A 15,663-nucleotide genomic window follows, 5' to 3' on the forward strand; every position below is an offset into this window, starting at 1 on the left:
AGATTACCTGGTATACTCCCATGCCAGGAATCCTCACACAATGTTCAACTGCCTGGTGTACTTGCCTGTCAGGACTTCTCTTTAGGATTCTCAGATTTCCTGGTATACTCTACTACCAGGAATTTTTGTATAATCTCAACTGCCCGGTATACTCGCCTGCCAGGACTTCCTATGTGTTCCAGGACTTCCTATGTGTTTCACTGTTCTTAGCTTCAACTTCACCTGCCTGGGGTCTTCACCTGCGAGGGTTCTTATGTACTTCACAGTTCTTTGATATACCACAGTAGCATATACTATGTGCTGCTTGGTATATCTGGTTGTGGTAATATGTTCCTCAAATGTACTTGCTCAAACTTCTCACCAACATTGACAGATCATGCATCTGTATTTCATTGGGGCTTTCCTTTAAACGTTGTCTTGTCAGCATATGGCACCTTGCCTTGGTGCTTTGCCTTGGCTGCATTCAAACAAACGTTGCCTTTGTATTTTGCCTTGGCTGTATTCAAATAAATGTTGCCTTTATATATTTTCTGCATCAAACATTCTTCTTATTGAGTGTTACATTTGTACTTTGCTTTGACCACATTCAAACAAACGTTGTCTTTGTATATTTCCTGCATTAGCAATCTTGTACCAATCAATCACTGCTTTGCGCAGTTGTCGGAACACCCCTTGATCCCCAACTGCTTTAGGCAGACTCACCAGTCTTCTCCAGCATTCCCGACGTTGCTCGTGCCTTTGCGTGATGGCTTCTTCCTCTGCCTTCCAGGTTGGAGTGTGCAGACGTTTTCACAGCATCCAGCGCAGCTCCGTGGTCACACGCCAGCTCTCCTTCTCAGCCCAGGGTGAAGTCTGTTACCTTACCGGGTGACCGACCCTACAGGATTTTCTGCACTGCTCCTGGCATCTCTACAGGCCTTCCTGCTTGCATGCAGGATACCTCTTCCTTCCCCAGCGGCCTCCTTTTGCTTTGTTGGCTCCATCAGTGTGCTTTCCATTCAGGAGCCCTGATGTGAATGGCAAAATCTTATTATGCACAGTATTCTGTACCTGCACTTCTCTTCCTTATAGCACGATTGCCATTTTTAAATGTCCCGCTCATTACAGGTTTAGAAAAACAACTAGTCTGCATGTTACACTTCGAGCTCTTGTCACTCTGCACAAACTCCTTTGTCTGCTTTCTCATCTCAGTACCTCAGTGGTTATGAGAGTTGAAGTCCATACTTTTCTTTGAGCTTTCAGCTCATGGATGGTTTTCATCACAGATTTCACAAAAAGGCACATCAAGAATAAAAAGTGTTATGTGTCAGTTGTGAGTGTTTTGGTGAAAGGTGGGGGCCTGACTAGAATGGCAATAGGACATCATCGGGTATTAGAGGGTCTTCCTCATGGGAAAGGGGGAACACTGTGACTCCTCCAAGGGAGTCATACCATCTCCCCGGTAGTTGTCTCCTCCCATATGATCCTCCCTCATGATACCAGCCCCATGGTCAGGATCAGGTAGCAACTGCCGTCCCCAGACCACACGGGAGGAGGGCACCACCGGGGAATCCATGATTGCGCCATTGGATTCATCACACAGGTGAGGCAGGGACTGCAGATCGGCACAGGCAAGGGTTATCTTGATATCTTGAAATTTTCAAGAGAACTCCAGAGCAAGGTTTGTTTTTCACTGTTTCTTTTGTTGCCCAGGCCTTGAGGGCCTTTAGAAATATATTTCTACCTATTCAGTTTGTGGTTCTCCCTTGGGATCTAAATCTGGTTCTCACGTTTCTCATGGGATTCCCTTTGGAGCTCATGCATTTTTGCTCACACAGAATCATTATGTTCAAGACTCAGAGTAGCAGCTACATCAGCCCTTGAGAGGGAAAGAACCACTGGCTGAGATTTGTAAGGCAACAACTTGGTCCTCCCTGCATACATTATCCAAGAACTGCTGTTTGGAGTTGTTGACTTGTCGAGACGTGTTTTTTAAGAATTTCATGTTATGAGTATTTTGTTTTCTGCCCTCCTCCTGCTGTCTATACTGCTCTAGGACTCTATCAGTCCTAGATGAAGAGTCTGTGAGAGGATACAAACCATTAGAAGGAGCAATTACTTACCGATAAAGTTCTCTCTGTGGATTCTCCTCCCAAAGGTAAGATTCCTCACGTCCTTCCAAATCTGCCCCTCTTCTTTTTTAGTAAAATTATTTTTATTAGTATTTTTCAATATAGAAAATGTGCCCAACCACTTACAGTATTGACCAACCCACAAAACTCTCACAGCTGTGGACAATTCTGAAAGACCTATTCTTTGCACATTTCTGTTGAGTTGAACTTTGAAACATTTACCTTGCACCTTTTGCTTGTGTATATTAGTGTGAGGGTCAGATATAGTTTAGATACAAGCTCATCTTGTTTTAGTTTTAGTTTCATAGGAAGGGACATTCACGTTAGGCTAGGGAAAGGTAGGCCTTTCTCCAAAACAATTTATATTAATAAAAATGGCTAATGTTAAGAATATTACCACTTTGTGCCCACCTCTCATTACTCACCTTTCACACCAGTCAGCAAACCTCATCTTCTCGACAGCCACGGATGAAGACTGAGAGACTGCGTTCCAGTGCAGAATCCAACCCCTCCCCACCCACAACTGAGATAACCAATCCTCTGCTCAAGGACGGCACTGAGGCAGGCAGATGGCCCTGTTGAGAAAGTAAAGTTCATGTCATCTGAGCCCAATTCGGGGCAATCAGATTCATGTAATACCCAAACCACCTCAACCTCCTCAGAACTAAGGAGATGATAGGAACCAGTGGGAGTGTACAATGGGGCCTGAAAGTCCAACTCACTAGACACACATCCACCAATGCCCCCTAGGAGGAACTTCCCTCAAACAGAAAAGCTTGCATTTCCTGTTGTCCTTCACTGCAAAAAGAACTACTGAAGTGGTTCCCAAAAGGTATAATATCTCCAACAGTATGTATGGGCAAAGCTTCCGTAAGTGAAAGACCAAGCCCTGCCTGCACAGCGCATCTGCTATCCCATTGTACGCCCGACTAAATGAGCTGTCAAGACTGAGATGCCATTCTCCAGAACAAAGAACTAAAGCTCATAGCCACCTTGCACAGGGGCAATGAACACACTACTTCCCTCTTGCTGAGGAAGTGTATAGCCACAGCATTGTCCGTCAAGATCAAGATATTCGTTCCACGGATGGAAGGGAGGAAAGCCATCAGCACCAGCCTAATGGCTCGCAGCTCCAACAGAATGATGGGCCAAGAACATACTTCCTGGTATGAAAGCCTGCTCAACAGGAAAACTTTGAGATGAGCACCCCAGCTTTTCAGGGATATGTCTGCTACATTCTTTGTCTTCAGTCACAGTTGCCAGAATGGCTACTGTGCAAACAAAGCTTCCCGCAAAATTACCACTGAAGATCCCCAGAAAACCTCTTCGAAAACTGAAGAAGATCCAATATCTCGCTACAAAATTGACACCATTGGCTGCAGACAGCACAACCGGGCCTCTGGCACCAGGAAAATGTAGGATGCCATGAGGCCCAGAAGTTGGAGAAATGCTGAGTCTTGCAGCATGCATGAGTTCAGGAAAAAAGTGACCATCTGACAGATGCTGTTCACTCTCGTCTTCAGGGGCAGAGGGGTATTTGCAGCAATTGGCACTGAAGACACCAACTCTGGCGAAGATTGGTCCCTGGAAGCACCTCTACCATTGATGGCGCTAAAATCCTTCTGAGCAGGCTTGGCAGAAGAAGACTGAGTCATTCTGTGCACAATTGAAGGAAAACATTTAGAACCATTTAAAACCTTGACATCTTAGCCTTACCTGTGACCCCGGACTGTCAGCCTTGGCCCCAAACAAATTACATTATCAAATTGCATATCCAGTTATTTAGACTGCACATCTGGGGTAAACCCTGAGGAGTTCAGGCATGAAAACCTCTGCATCACAGAGGCGTTTCCCATGGAGTGACAGACGTAGTCGCTGCATTCCCTGCAGAGCCTGGCATGCCAGATCCTTCCGATTGGGTACAAAGTCCAAAAATGTCCCTGATTTCTCTCTCTCTTAGGTTAATGCATCAAGGCCTCCATAAAACTATCCACAATACATGTGTATACTTTGCTAGGAGCAAAAGGCATTCACCACATTCAGAGCCATGCTCCAGAGGGAAAGGCTCTCTGTGCAAATGCATCAATTTTCTTTCCGTCTTTATCTAGGGGAACACAGACAAAGAGTACACAGATTTCAGGTTGACCGTGGCCACCTTAACCAGAAGACTCCAAAGAGCGGTGTCTTGGAAGAAATGCGTGGACGCTAGGGCCGGCTTCTAATTCTTTGCAAGCTCCTTGTCGACCACATGGGTGGAACAAGGATTCTGACACAAGGCAAAGGCAGGGTCTGCTATTGTTGCATTCAACAGCAATACTGTTCAGCTCCGAGGGCCTCTATCCATAATGTCTGTCAGTTCATAAAGATCAGAGGTTTCGATGGCACTCTTAGACCTAATACTGCCACCACCTTTTTGACAGTCTTCTCATATTGGGCGTTAGGGTGCGAGTATGGAGATGCTTGCTGTAGCTCCAAATGAGGAGAGGTTTTGAGGCCACTGGCCTTATACAGATCTTAAACTAACTCCAAGATATCCACCTCACCAGTCATGAAATCGGACAGATGTGATGGATCCATCAATGAGAGGGTGTTCTAAACCATAGGGAATATCATCAAAAATAAAATATATGGACAGAAAAACATTGGGCTCTGAATTCCGGAGCATATTGACTGGGCGGTTGCGACTTACCAAGCAAAGGCACCGTTGAGTCAACTAGTGTCATTTCAAGATGCCAAGCGATTGGAAATTGGAGCTAAGGAAGCTGAGTGTGTGGCCACCTCCCTCAGTGATTCTACTGGCCGGCACAGGCACGTTGCGCCTTAATCCTGCTGTCAACATCGAGGCTAAAGCCATACCCATCCAGCCCTATGGAAATATCTCCATTCAATTTTGTAATTCTTTTCACTCCTCCCTAAAAGCATGTTTGAAGAGAAAGAGGCCTCACAGCTTTGGTTTTAGTCAGAAAAGTCTTCGCTTTCATCCCAACTGGACAGAAGGAGGTGGAAGACGAATGGTGTGATTCACTGTGGGATCGAGAGCGCTTCTTTGTCTTTTTAGGTCTCCTTTTCTTTTGTTCTTACTGCCCCTTCTCGAGTGTACCTTTTTCCGTCTCAACCTCCAAAGACTTCAGCAGAGACAGGGTCAAAGTCTTAAAAGGAGGATGACCTTTGAGCCATTTAGGTAGCACGTTCTCTGAGGGCCTTGGAATTCATAGACTGACAAGACCCAAACTGCTCCCCATCATGATCCACCTGGAGACCCCAAACACAATGTTGTGTAGGTCGCTGGTAGACATTTTGGAGTTGCAGTTCCGAATACTTTTGAATACTGAAGGATTGAGACCAGGCATGATTGCACAGAAAAAAATGCAAGAGAGTATTCTTGAGGTAACAGCATTCTGAACGCGTGAGAAATGCAACTGAAATAATGAGGCACAGTAAGCTCCATTTATACAGAGGCAACGCCATGTCCAGAGTCAAGGAGGCTGGTCGTCAGCAGTGAAAGTCGTCAAGGTACACTTCAGTCCTTTGTGAGCATGTGCAGTAAAACCTTGCACTGCAGGACATCTATCGAAATGAGGAATCTGCAAAAAGATACAATCCATTACAAAGAGAGTAAAGAAAATTAATACTGCAGTTTAAATGGTTCAATAAAGGTTTAACCAGGACATTCCATGAAGAACACTCTGGGCCTCATTAAAAGTTGGGTAGCAGTAAATCCATCGGAATATCGCCAAACGGAATTACCGTTACTGCCTCTTGGTGATTATAAGTGGTGGTAGGCGGTGTTAGTCCCCATTTTTTGGAGTGCTATGGAACTCCATGTGGATTTCAGGGGGAATTACCGTCTGCGGTAATTCTGCCGATTTTGCTGATTTTCAGCAGTAAAGTGGCAGATTTACTGAGCCTGCAGTCACAGGTAGGGCCTGAGGCATGACTTCCATAATAATGTCCCAGAATAAGCTCCTCATTATCACAGCCATTATAAACATTTTGAATTTGCTGAGCATATTCTTCTCATGTTGAGGAGATTGCTGCCTCAAGCTTTTTGCTGGAGCTGGAGGTGAATCCTCCACTTCACTGGGTAACCTGTAGTACAGTGGTACAGTACTGCAACAGTACCAGAGTGAGCACTCCGTTACAGCCGCATTACCGCACCACTGTACCCAAAATCGCCCCTCTCCCCTTCCCTCTTACTCTCCTCTTTCTCGCCCGTATCACTGGATGGGGTCTCTAGACAAGTCCTCTCTATGAAAGTCTCTTACAAACAGGTGGTCCCCTGCTCCTCCAGAACTATCAAGGACAACATTGCATCCCTTGCTCCAGCCTTGGTTGATTTCTGCAATCACTCCTTTGCCACTGGCACCTTCCTGCCACTACTCAAGCACTCCCTTGTGCACCCTCTCCTCAAAAAGCCTCCTGCCGACCCATCCTGCCCGGCTAACTACCACCCTGTCCCCATTATCCTCTTCCTGGGCAAACTCTTGGAGAAGCTGGTCATCTCCCAGCTGATCCACCACATTGAATCTGTTGGTTGTTTCCACGACCACCAATCTGGCTTCAGAGCAGCCAGAGGCAAGGACACTGCACTCCTGAACACCGGTGAAGACTTGCTCTCAAATCTCGAATCCAACCCCCCTTCCATTCTCATCCTTTTTTACCTTTCCTCTGCCTTTGATACGGTCAACCATGTCACCCTTATAAACCAGCTCTGTGACACCCTTGGCATCACGGACATGGCACTGGAATAGCTGACCTCCTTCTTCTCTGACCGACCATCCCAGGTTCAACTGGGCCCTATTCTCTCCTCCATCACACTCTCCACCTGCAGCATCCCTCAGGGCTCTATCCTCCCGCCGTGGCTCTTCAACATCTATCTTGCCCCTCTAGCCCATTTGATCTCCGCCTTCTCGCCTCATTTCCAGTGCTATGCAGACGACACACAGCTCTCCTTTAAGCTTCCCTCCACTTCTCCTCTTCTTTCTCTCTCATTCCTGACTGTCTGACTACTATTTAGGCATGGTGTGCTGCTAACGCTCTCTGCCTTAAAGCCAATAAGACTGACATCCTTCTCATTGCGACCCCAGTTCCTTCCTTCCGTCCTACTCTATGGCTGCCATCCTTGGTCCCCCTCTCCTCACCCTCTTGTGAGGCAAAAAACCTTGGTGTCATCTTCAACTCCTCTCTCTCCTTCTCTCCTCACATCGTGGACCTTACCAAGAAGGCTCACTTCCAACTGCACCTCCTCAGAGGCATTCTCTCTTTCCTCACCTACCCCCAGAAACTTAATGTCTCCAGAGATCTGGTCCTCTCTAGGATGGACTACTGCAGCAGCCTCTTCCTCAATCTGCCTAAATCCCCCTTGTGCCCCCTTCAACTTATCCAGAATAGAACTGCAAGACTTATCCCTGGCATCAAGCCCAGGGACCGCATCTCTCCAGCTCTAAAATCTCTCCACTGGCTCCCGGTTGCTGCGAGGATCAAGTTCAAGACCCTCTGCATCATCCATACGGCTTTCTGGGGCATGGGACCCCGCTACATACAACCCTCTCTCCCTAAAAAGCTCCCTGCCAGAGCCCTTCGCTCTTCTAGCTCCAACTCCCTGCAGTTCAGATACTTTTCCAAGCAGAGAAGGAACAAGTTACTTACCTGTAACTGTTGTTCTCCAGCATGGGTCTGGCATGGATTCACATGCTCATGAATATTCCCCGTCGTCAGGCTGGGAATCCTCGGTAAAGAAAAAAACAGTATCAGTTTCGTTTCTGATCTGTCTTTCGTAGTAATAACCAATCACTGGTCTCTGCGTCATACTGACCACAGCCAATGACTGCCCTCTACCTAAGCACCGCCTCTGGCAGCCATCTTCAGATTTGGAAGCACGTGAAGTGGCAGTATGACCAAGTGAAGAGCCGCAGAGGGGTAGGCGGGAGGGTTCGCATGTGAATCCATGCCAGACCCATGCTGGAGAACAACAGTTACAGGTAAGTAACTTGTTCCTTCTCCAGCATGGGGTCTGGCATGGATTCACATGCTCATGAATAAAGAATACATAGCAGTACACACATGCACAACCACGGGAGGTGGCAAAGGCTCAACATTAAGCATCACATCAACTCAACATTAAGCATCTTACCTCCTCACCAGGCTCACCTCAGGCGAACAGGTTGCGCAGCACTGCTTGGCCGACCCTGGACTCCTCCCTGGAATCCCGGTCGACGCAGTAGAATTTCGTGAAGGTGTGCGTCGACCTCCACGTAGCAGCCCTGCATATGTCCAGCAGGGGCACACCAGATAGGAACGCCGTGGTAGCTGCGATCGCTCTGGTGGAATGGGCTCTCGGACGGCCAGGCAGCGGTCGGTTTGCCAACCGGTGACAGCACATGATACAGCCGGAGAGCCATCTGGAGATGGAAGCCTTCGAGAGAGCCTTCCCCTGATTGACAGGTCCAAAGTTCACAAAGAGTTGTGACGTCTTCCGAAAACCCTTCGTGCGGTCCACGTAGAACTTCAGCGCTCTAGCTACATCCAGCGAGTGCAAAGTCCTCTCAGCCGGCGATGAAGGCGACGGGAAGAACACAGGTAACACCAAGGGTTCGTTGAGATGGAAGTCCGACGGTACCTTGGGCATGAAGGAGGGGTGCGTCCTGAGCACTACCCTCGTGTCGTGGAAAGTCAAGTACGGGGCCTTGCAGGAAAGGGCCTGGATCTCTCCCACTCGTCGTGCGGAGGTGATGGCCACAAGAAAAGCTGTTTTCCACGATAGAAACTTCAACGGGGCCGAGTGCAGAGGCTCGAACGGAGGTCCCATGAGCTTGGTCAGCACCACGTTGAGCTCCCACGCCGGGGCCGGAGCCTTCACCGGCGGGAACGATCTGAACAGTCCCTTCATGAACTCTTTCACCAGACGATGAGACCACAAGGACGTCCGCCCCGTGGTTCTGGTGTATCGGGAGATCGCAGCAAGATGAATCTTGATGGACGCCTGTGCCAGACCAGCTTTGGCCAGCGTCAGCAGGTACGGCAGTACTTGGGGAGCCGTAATCCGTAGAGGGTTAATCTTCTGTGCGTGGCACCAGACAGAGAACCTCTTCCATTTGTGTCCGTAGCATTTAAGAGTCGAGGACGCCCTGGCCTTTGCAAGAACCTCTCTGCAATCGGCCGGTATGTCGTATCCTCCAAACTCTAGCGCTGCAGGAGCCAGGCCTGCAAGTTCAGCGACTTCGGGTCGTGGTGGAGGATGGCGCCTCCTTCCCTGGAGAGTAGATCCGCGTCCGCCGGCAGCTTGATCGGCGGGGACGCTGACAAGTCCAGAAGGTCCGGGAACCATATCTGCCTCGGCCACGCAGGTGCGACGAGGATCATCCTGCACCGTGACCTCTTGAGCTGGTTGACGAGCCGGATTAGCAGAGGCAAGGGAGGGAACGCGTAGAGGAACAGGCCCTCCCAGGGGAACGAGAAAGCATCGCCCATGCTCCTCGTCTGGAGAAACCTGCTGGCGAACCTCCGGCACTTGGTGTTCGTCGCCGTCGCGAACAGGTCGATCTGGGGTGTGCCCCACCGTCGGAAGAGGCGATCCACCAGATCCTGCCGTAGTTCCCACTCGTGGCACGAGCGCAGCTCCCTGCTGAGTGAGTCGGCGATGGTGTTTTTTATCCCTGCCAGATGAAACGGCACCAGAAAAATCCCTTGGGCGACGGCCCAATGCCACAGGTCCTGCGCCTCCTTGGACAGCGCTGGGGACCTGGTTCCGCCCTGTTTCCTGATGTAAAACATGGTGGTGGTGTTGTCGGTGAAGATCCTCACCACCTTGCCCTTGAGGGACGGAAGGAAGGACCTGAGGGCCCAAAACACTGCACGGATCTCCAGGGCGTTGATATGCAGGGACTTCTCCGTCGGGAGCCAGAGTCCCCTTGCGTGCAGATTTTCGGTGTGCGCTCCCCACCCTTCCAGGGAGGCATCCGTGGTCACAGTCTCCTGGTGGGCTGGGGTCTGGAAGTCCATGCCCGCTGTCAGATGCGCGCGGGTGCCCCACCACCGTATCGCTCGTCGGAAACTCTCGTCGAGCTTGATCCTTTCCTCGAAGCTGCCCGTCGTCTGGATCCAGCGCGCATCCAGGAATTCTTGCAACGGGCGCATCCGGAGCCTGCACATGGGAATGAGGTAGATGCAGGAAGACATCATCCCGAGGAGGGACTTGATGGACCTCACCTTGGCCACGTCGGCCACCAACATCCGTTGCACCTTGCCCAAGATGGTCCTGGTCCTCTCCTCCGACGGGGAGGCCAGAAGGGACACTGTGTCGAGCCTCGCTCCCAGAAACAGTGCGACTTGCGCGGGCACCAGGTGGGATTTGGCGTAGTTCACGGAGAATCCCAGGTCCGTGAGGAGTTGGACGGTCCTTGCCGTGTGGACCACGGCAAGCTCCCTCGTCTTGGCGCGGATGAGCCAGTCGTCCAGGTAGGGGTAGACGTGAATCCCCTCGCGGCGCAGCTGCGCCGCCACCGGTGCGAGGCACTTGGTGAATACCCTGGGTGCCGACCGTAGTCCGAAGGGAAGGGCTTTGAACTGGTAATGACGCCCTTGGACCACGAATCTGAGGAATTTTCGGTGCCCCTTTAGGATGGGAATGTGGAAGTAGGCATCCTCCAAATCCAACGACGATAGGAAGTCTCCTTCCTCCAGCTGACCCAGGACGTGCTGGAGGGTGACCATCCGGAACTTCTGCGCCTTGATGAACTTGTTCAGACGTCGCAGGTCTAGGATGGGGCGCCATCCTCCCGTCTTCTTCTTCACGAGGAAGTATCGCGAGTAGACTCCGGAGCCCCGAAGCCTCTTTGGGACGAGTTCGATGGCGCCCTTTCTGAGCATCGCCTTTACCTCCAGGAGAAGTTGAGGGACGTGAAGTTCTTTCCTGGCCACGGGGGGGACGCGCGGGCACCTTCTTAGAAACTCGAGCGCGTGGCCCCGGGCCAGGGCGTCCAGCACCCAACGGTCGGTGGAGATGGACTCCCACACGCTGACGAAGCCCGCCAGCCGGCCTCCCACCGGGGTGCTTCGGTGGGGGCCCGACCCCACGGCCGGTTCAATCCTGCTTGGACGCGGCCTTGCCGCCTTGACCTCCTTGGCGACGACGGCGGGGTCCGCTAGACTTGCCTCGTCCTCTGTAGGCCTCTTGCGACGACGAGCGGGCCGCTTGACGGTAGGAAGCGAAACCGCCGCCGGAACCTTTGGAGGCGCCCTTGCCTCCGCCGCTCCGAAAGGGCGTTCGTCGTTGCTGCAGGACTCCAAGGGCCCTGGCCGTCTCAGTATCCGCCTTGATGGCCTGAAGGGAATCGTCCACTGTCTTCCCAAACAGGTTGTTCCCGTCGAAGGGCATGTCCAGGACTCTGGTCTGGACGTCCTGCCGAAAGTCCGTAGCTTTGAGCCATCCACGACGTCGAAGGCAAACGCCGTTGCCCAGCTGGCGGAACCCAGTGTCGGCGATGTCCGTCGCCACGGTGATGGCGTGGTCCGACGCCACCTCACCTTCCTGCAGGATCTCAAGGGCCTCCGCCCTCTTGTCGTCCGGCAGAAAATCCAGCAGGGGAGCTATCTTGTACCAGAGCTCCCTGTCGTAGCGGGCCACGATAGCCAAGGCGTTGGCCGCTTTAATCGTCGTCGCTGCCGACGAGATGACTCTACGTCCCATAGCATCCAATTTCTTTCCCTCGCCGTCCGGCGGGGAAGTCGATGTGGAGGCCGCACCCCCCCCAGCTTTCTTCCTGGCTGCCGCGGAGACGACGGAGTCCGGGGTAGGCTGCGCCCGGAGGCATAGGGGGGCCGTGTCCGGGACCCGGTACTTTTTCTCGTACCGGTCTCTTCTAGCTGGCGTCGTGGAAGGGTTCTTGAGGAGGGAAAGGCCCTCATCCCAAATGTCGTCCAACAGAGGCACTGCGAGGACCGTCTTCCTCTTGGCCTCGCGCCGCTGATAAAGGAAGCCTTCCTTTTTCTTCTCCTCAGGGCAGAGTTGGAAAAGCTCGGACGCCCTGGAGATCATGGAGTGGAAAGATCCGATCTCGTCGGGCGGAGAAGCCCTGGTGGGAGGCGACGACGGAAAATCCTCGTCGTATGCCTCGTCGTCCGTACCCGTCGCTGCTGTGTCAGTCCCCGTATCATCCCCTCGGGTGGACGGGGAGGAGGGCTGGACGGGGCGCGACGGTTGAAAAGGAGGTGGTGGATGGATCCTTCTTTTCTTGGTAGGGGGAACACCAGAAGGTCCCGGTTCTGGATCCCCCGACGGGAGAGGTTCCTCCGTCGGTAACGGTAGCCTCGTCCTTATCTCGGAGCATAAGGACTGTATGGCCAACAAAATGGCCGCCGAGTTGTCTTGCGGCGCTGGCAGAGGGGAATCCGACGGGCGAGCAGGGGCCCCGTCGGTATCCTCGACGATGTCGTCGTCGTCACCTGCGTCGGGGTCCATTCCGACGGGCTGGCCTTCTTCCACGCCTAGGCCGTGGCTTAAGACCTCGATCAGCTCCTCTTCTGAGGTTGAGGCCGAATCTACGACGACGCCCTGCCCCCCCTTCTTCTTCCCCACGGAGGGTTTCACGGGGGTCCTATCGATGGGCACAAAGGAAGACTCCCTCCGAGGAGGCAGGGAGATTCTGGGCCCTGAGGTCGCCACCACTGGTGTAGCCACCACAGGCTGAGCCAGGGCCGCCGCGACCGTTTCGATAGAGGGCTTGGTCGGATGGATCAAGGCCTTCACCACCTTAGGTGCGCTCACCGCCTTATCCTTGAGGGAGGGGGCACTGCCACGCTCCTCCTCTGCCTTAGAGCTCGACCGGGGCCTCTCCAGGAGCTTCGCCGGGTGCTCGGCCTTCCTCTTACCCGACCCAGAGCGTTGGCTCGTGGTTGATGGTGCCGGGGAGGGTGCGCCCTGCCTGGCGCCCGTAGAGCCCGACCGTTCGGCGCTCCCGGTGCCAGCGGACTCGCGGTGCTTGGCCTTATGTTGGGCCCCCGTCGCCGGGGCGCCCTCAAAGGTCTTAGAAGACCGCTCGGATTTCTTTTTCTTCTCGCCAGACGGGCTCTTACCCTCCAGCCCGTTGGCGAGACGTTGATGGCGGTCCTTCATGGTCCGTTCCGACATGTTGCCGCAAAACGCACAGTCCTTCTCCACGTGCGTCTTGTCCTCATGAAGGCAGTAAAGGCAGAAAGAGTGTTCGTCCTCCTTGAAGACGTTCTGCAGCTGGCATCCAGGGCAGACCCTGAACAGCTTTCCGGGCGTCGAGCTTCCCTTCTCCTGGGCCATCTCCGAGACCGGGCCTGAGAAGCTTCTGGAGTCCTCCGAAGCGTAGCTCGACGAAATCTTCACCCTTGAGGGGCACAGATGAATCCGACACGGGTCCCCGTTGATCGGAAGTAGGATCGGTGGAGCTTGAGGCTCTTTTGACCGAAAGAATCGAAGTTTTTTTGTGAAAAAGCGCGAAAAAAAAGCACTAACGCTCGAGAGCAATAGCACGAGGATCCCAACACATGAACGTGCGGTAAAAATCTGAAGATGGCTGCCAGAGGCGGTGCTTAGGTAGAGGGCAGTCATTGGCTGTGGTCAGTATGACGCAGAGACCAGTGATTGGTTATTACTACGAAAGACAGATCAGAAACGAAACTGATACTGGTTTTTTCTTTACCGAGGATTCCCAGCCTGACGACGGGGAATATTCATGAGCATGTGAATCCATGCCAGACCCCATGCTGGAGAATAGTGCGTAGATCTCACTCTTCCGGAGGTGCCTCCCTCTGGAATGGCCTCCATGCCCCTCTCAAACTTGAGCCGGACCTCCTTAAGTTCTGGAAGCTTCTCAAGACCCTCCTTTTATCTTCCTCCTCCCGAATTTTGACTGGCTGCCTGTTTCCTTCAGAGTCATACAGGGCACCAGGCCCTCCTCGGCCAGTCTACCCCAGCACTTGGTCTCCCCTGACCCCCCCTAACTTGCACATGCTCTACCAGGCTCCCTCCCCCCTGCTCTAGCCTGGCTAGTCCTGCACCACTATTGAGCCCCTCCTGCCCCGTCGTCACACTTAGCTTGTGGACCTTCTTCCACCAGCACTCTCTGCATTACCCTGGCACGTGTCCATCGACCTCCCATTAGCACTCACTGAGCTCTGTGTCCCTTTTCCCCCCATCCTCGTCCCCCACAGCAATTGCGCGCTTGCCACTCCAAACTGCAGTTTCTTTCCCACCTTAGCATTAGCGCATTCCGCTCTGACTGGAATTTTCCCCATCACAACTCCCTTGCGCTTCTTGTTACTGCACTTGCACGTTCTGAATGACACATGGCCTAGTAGGACCCTTTTTGTTTTTCTTCATCCCTGTCCTCCCCCCTCTTTTGTCTTGTTACACCTTGAAACACAATTGTTGTATATGCGCATTATAAATACTGAATAAATAAAATAAAATAAATAATGGGCTCCTCTGAGCTGGGCAATGGGCTAGACATGATGTACCTTTGAAGGAATGTAATACCTGCACAGAGGTCTCTCTAGCACCTCCCACAAAAGCAGAGGCATCAAACCGAAAGAATAAAATGGAACTGATAAGTGTTTCCTTTTCTTTGTAAACAATACTGATTCTCGATGTGTAATCATAGAGCACAGAATATAGAGAAAATAAATATTGTTCTATTTAATGTTCATCTGCTTTCACTCACCGAGCATGTTTTAATCTTCAGATGCCTCTCAATTCCTCCTGGCAGCATGAACAACTGTCGCTTTGAACTTCTTCCTGCCTTTGGGAGATAAAAAAAGAGCTTTAAAGTCTCAACAGCCTCAGTGGCTAAGGGGAACACACTGACTCAACGTCTGTACATGAAATAAATCAGTGAATCGAAAAAGAACAAATTGATCAGGGTGATCAAACGGAATGAACACACTATACTATTGGTTAAGTCATAAAGTTATAGTCATTGTTGTTGGTTAGCCAAATCAATTTTTCGTTTTAATCAAACATTTCAGACAGCTACATTTGTAACCGGCATACTCTGAGTCTGCTGGTACTCAAGCCCAGCAGATAATTCACTGAAGCACCGGCACCGTTACTTCAGTGGTCCCATGGAGTCCTATGGGACTCCACAGGAATGGGAACTTACCGTTCCTCTTCCACCCGTAATATCCCGGTATTACTGGGATGTCGGGCAGCAGAAACGGTAGGCCGAGGTTGCCGGTAGGCAGCCAGTACTAAGGCTGGTCTTCCGGCAACCTTGTAATGAGAGCCAAGTACTCCACCCACGGATTCTTCATCTTATTAAAATATGCTTCTGTTGAAGTCTGATTTGGAAAGGTTTTTTATTCAGCAGGTGGGGCTGTGCAGCGCCAAAGTCGGCTTCTCAACCTCTCTTTAGTGCCAACCAGTGCTGGAATCTACAAATGTACTCAGAGCCATCAGCACCACTTTCCTCACTTCTGCTTTCTGACTCTAGGCACCCACAAGGACACACAAACTATAACTCTTAAAAATCTTTCTGAAGGTGATTGCCAAAATTCCAATTAGTGCACTGAATTTAGTGAGGTAGGA

At 51.6% G+C, this 15,663-nt stretch overlaps 1 protein-coding gene across 2 annotated transcripts in view; it reads right to left on the minus strand.

Annotated features, from left to right (window-relative positions):
- Positions 1-15,663, minus strand: part of MYO15A (myosin XVA) — a 3,541,761-nt gene that overhangs the window by 592,808 nt on the left and 2,933,290 nt on the right. For both annotated transcript variants that reach the window (XM_069645706.1, XM_069645705.1), the window contains one exon: positions 14,801-14,878. In XM_069645706.1, coding sequence (XP_069501807.1) covers positions 14,801-14,878 — 78 coding nt within the window. The remainder of the gene's footprint in view (positions 1-14,800; positions 14,879-15,663) is intronic.

Source organism: Ambystoma mexicanum, chromosome 2p (assembly GCF_040938575.1).
Source record: "Ambystoma mexicanum isolate Mex_15411 chromosome 2p, UKY_AmexF1_1, whole genome shotgun sequence".
Lineage (NCBI taxonomy): Eukaryota > Metazoa > Chordata > Amphibia > Caudata > Ambystomatidae > Ambystoma > Ambystoma mexicanum.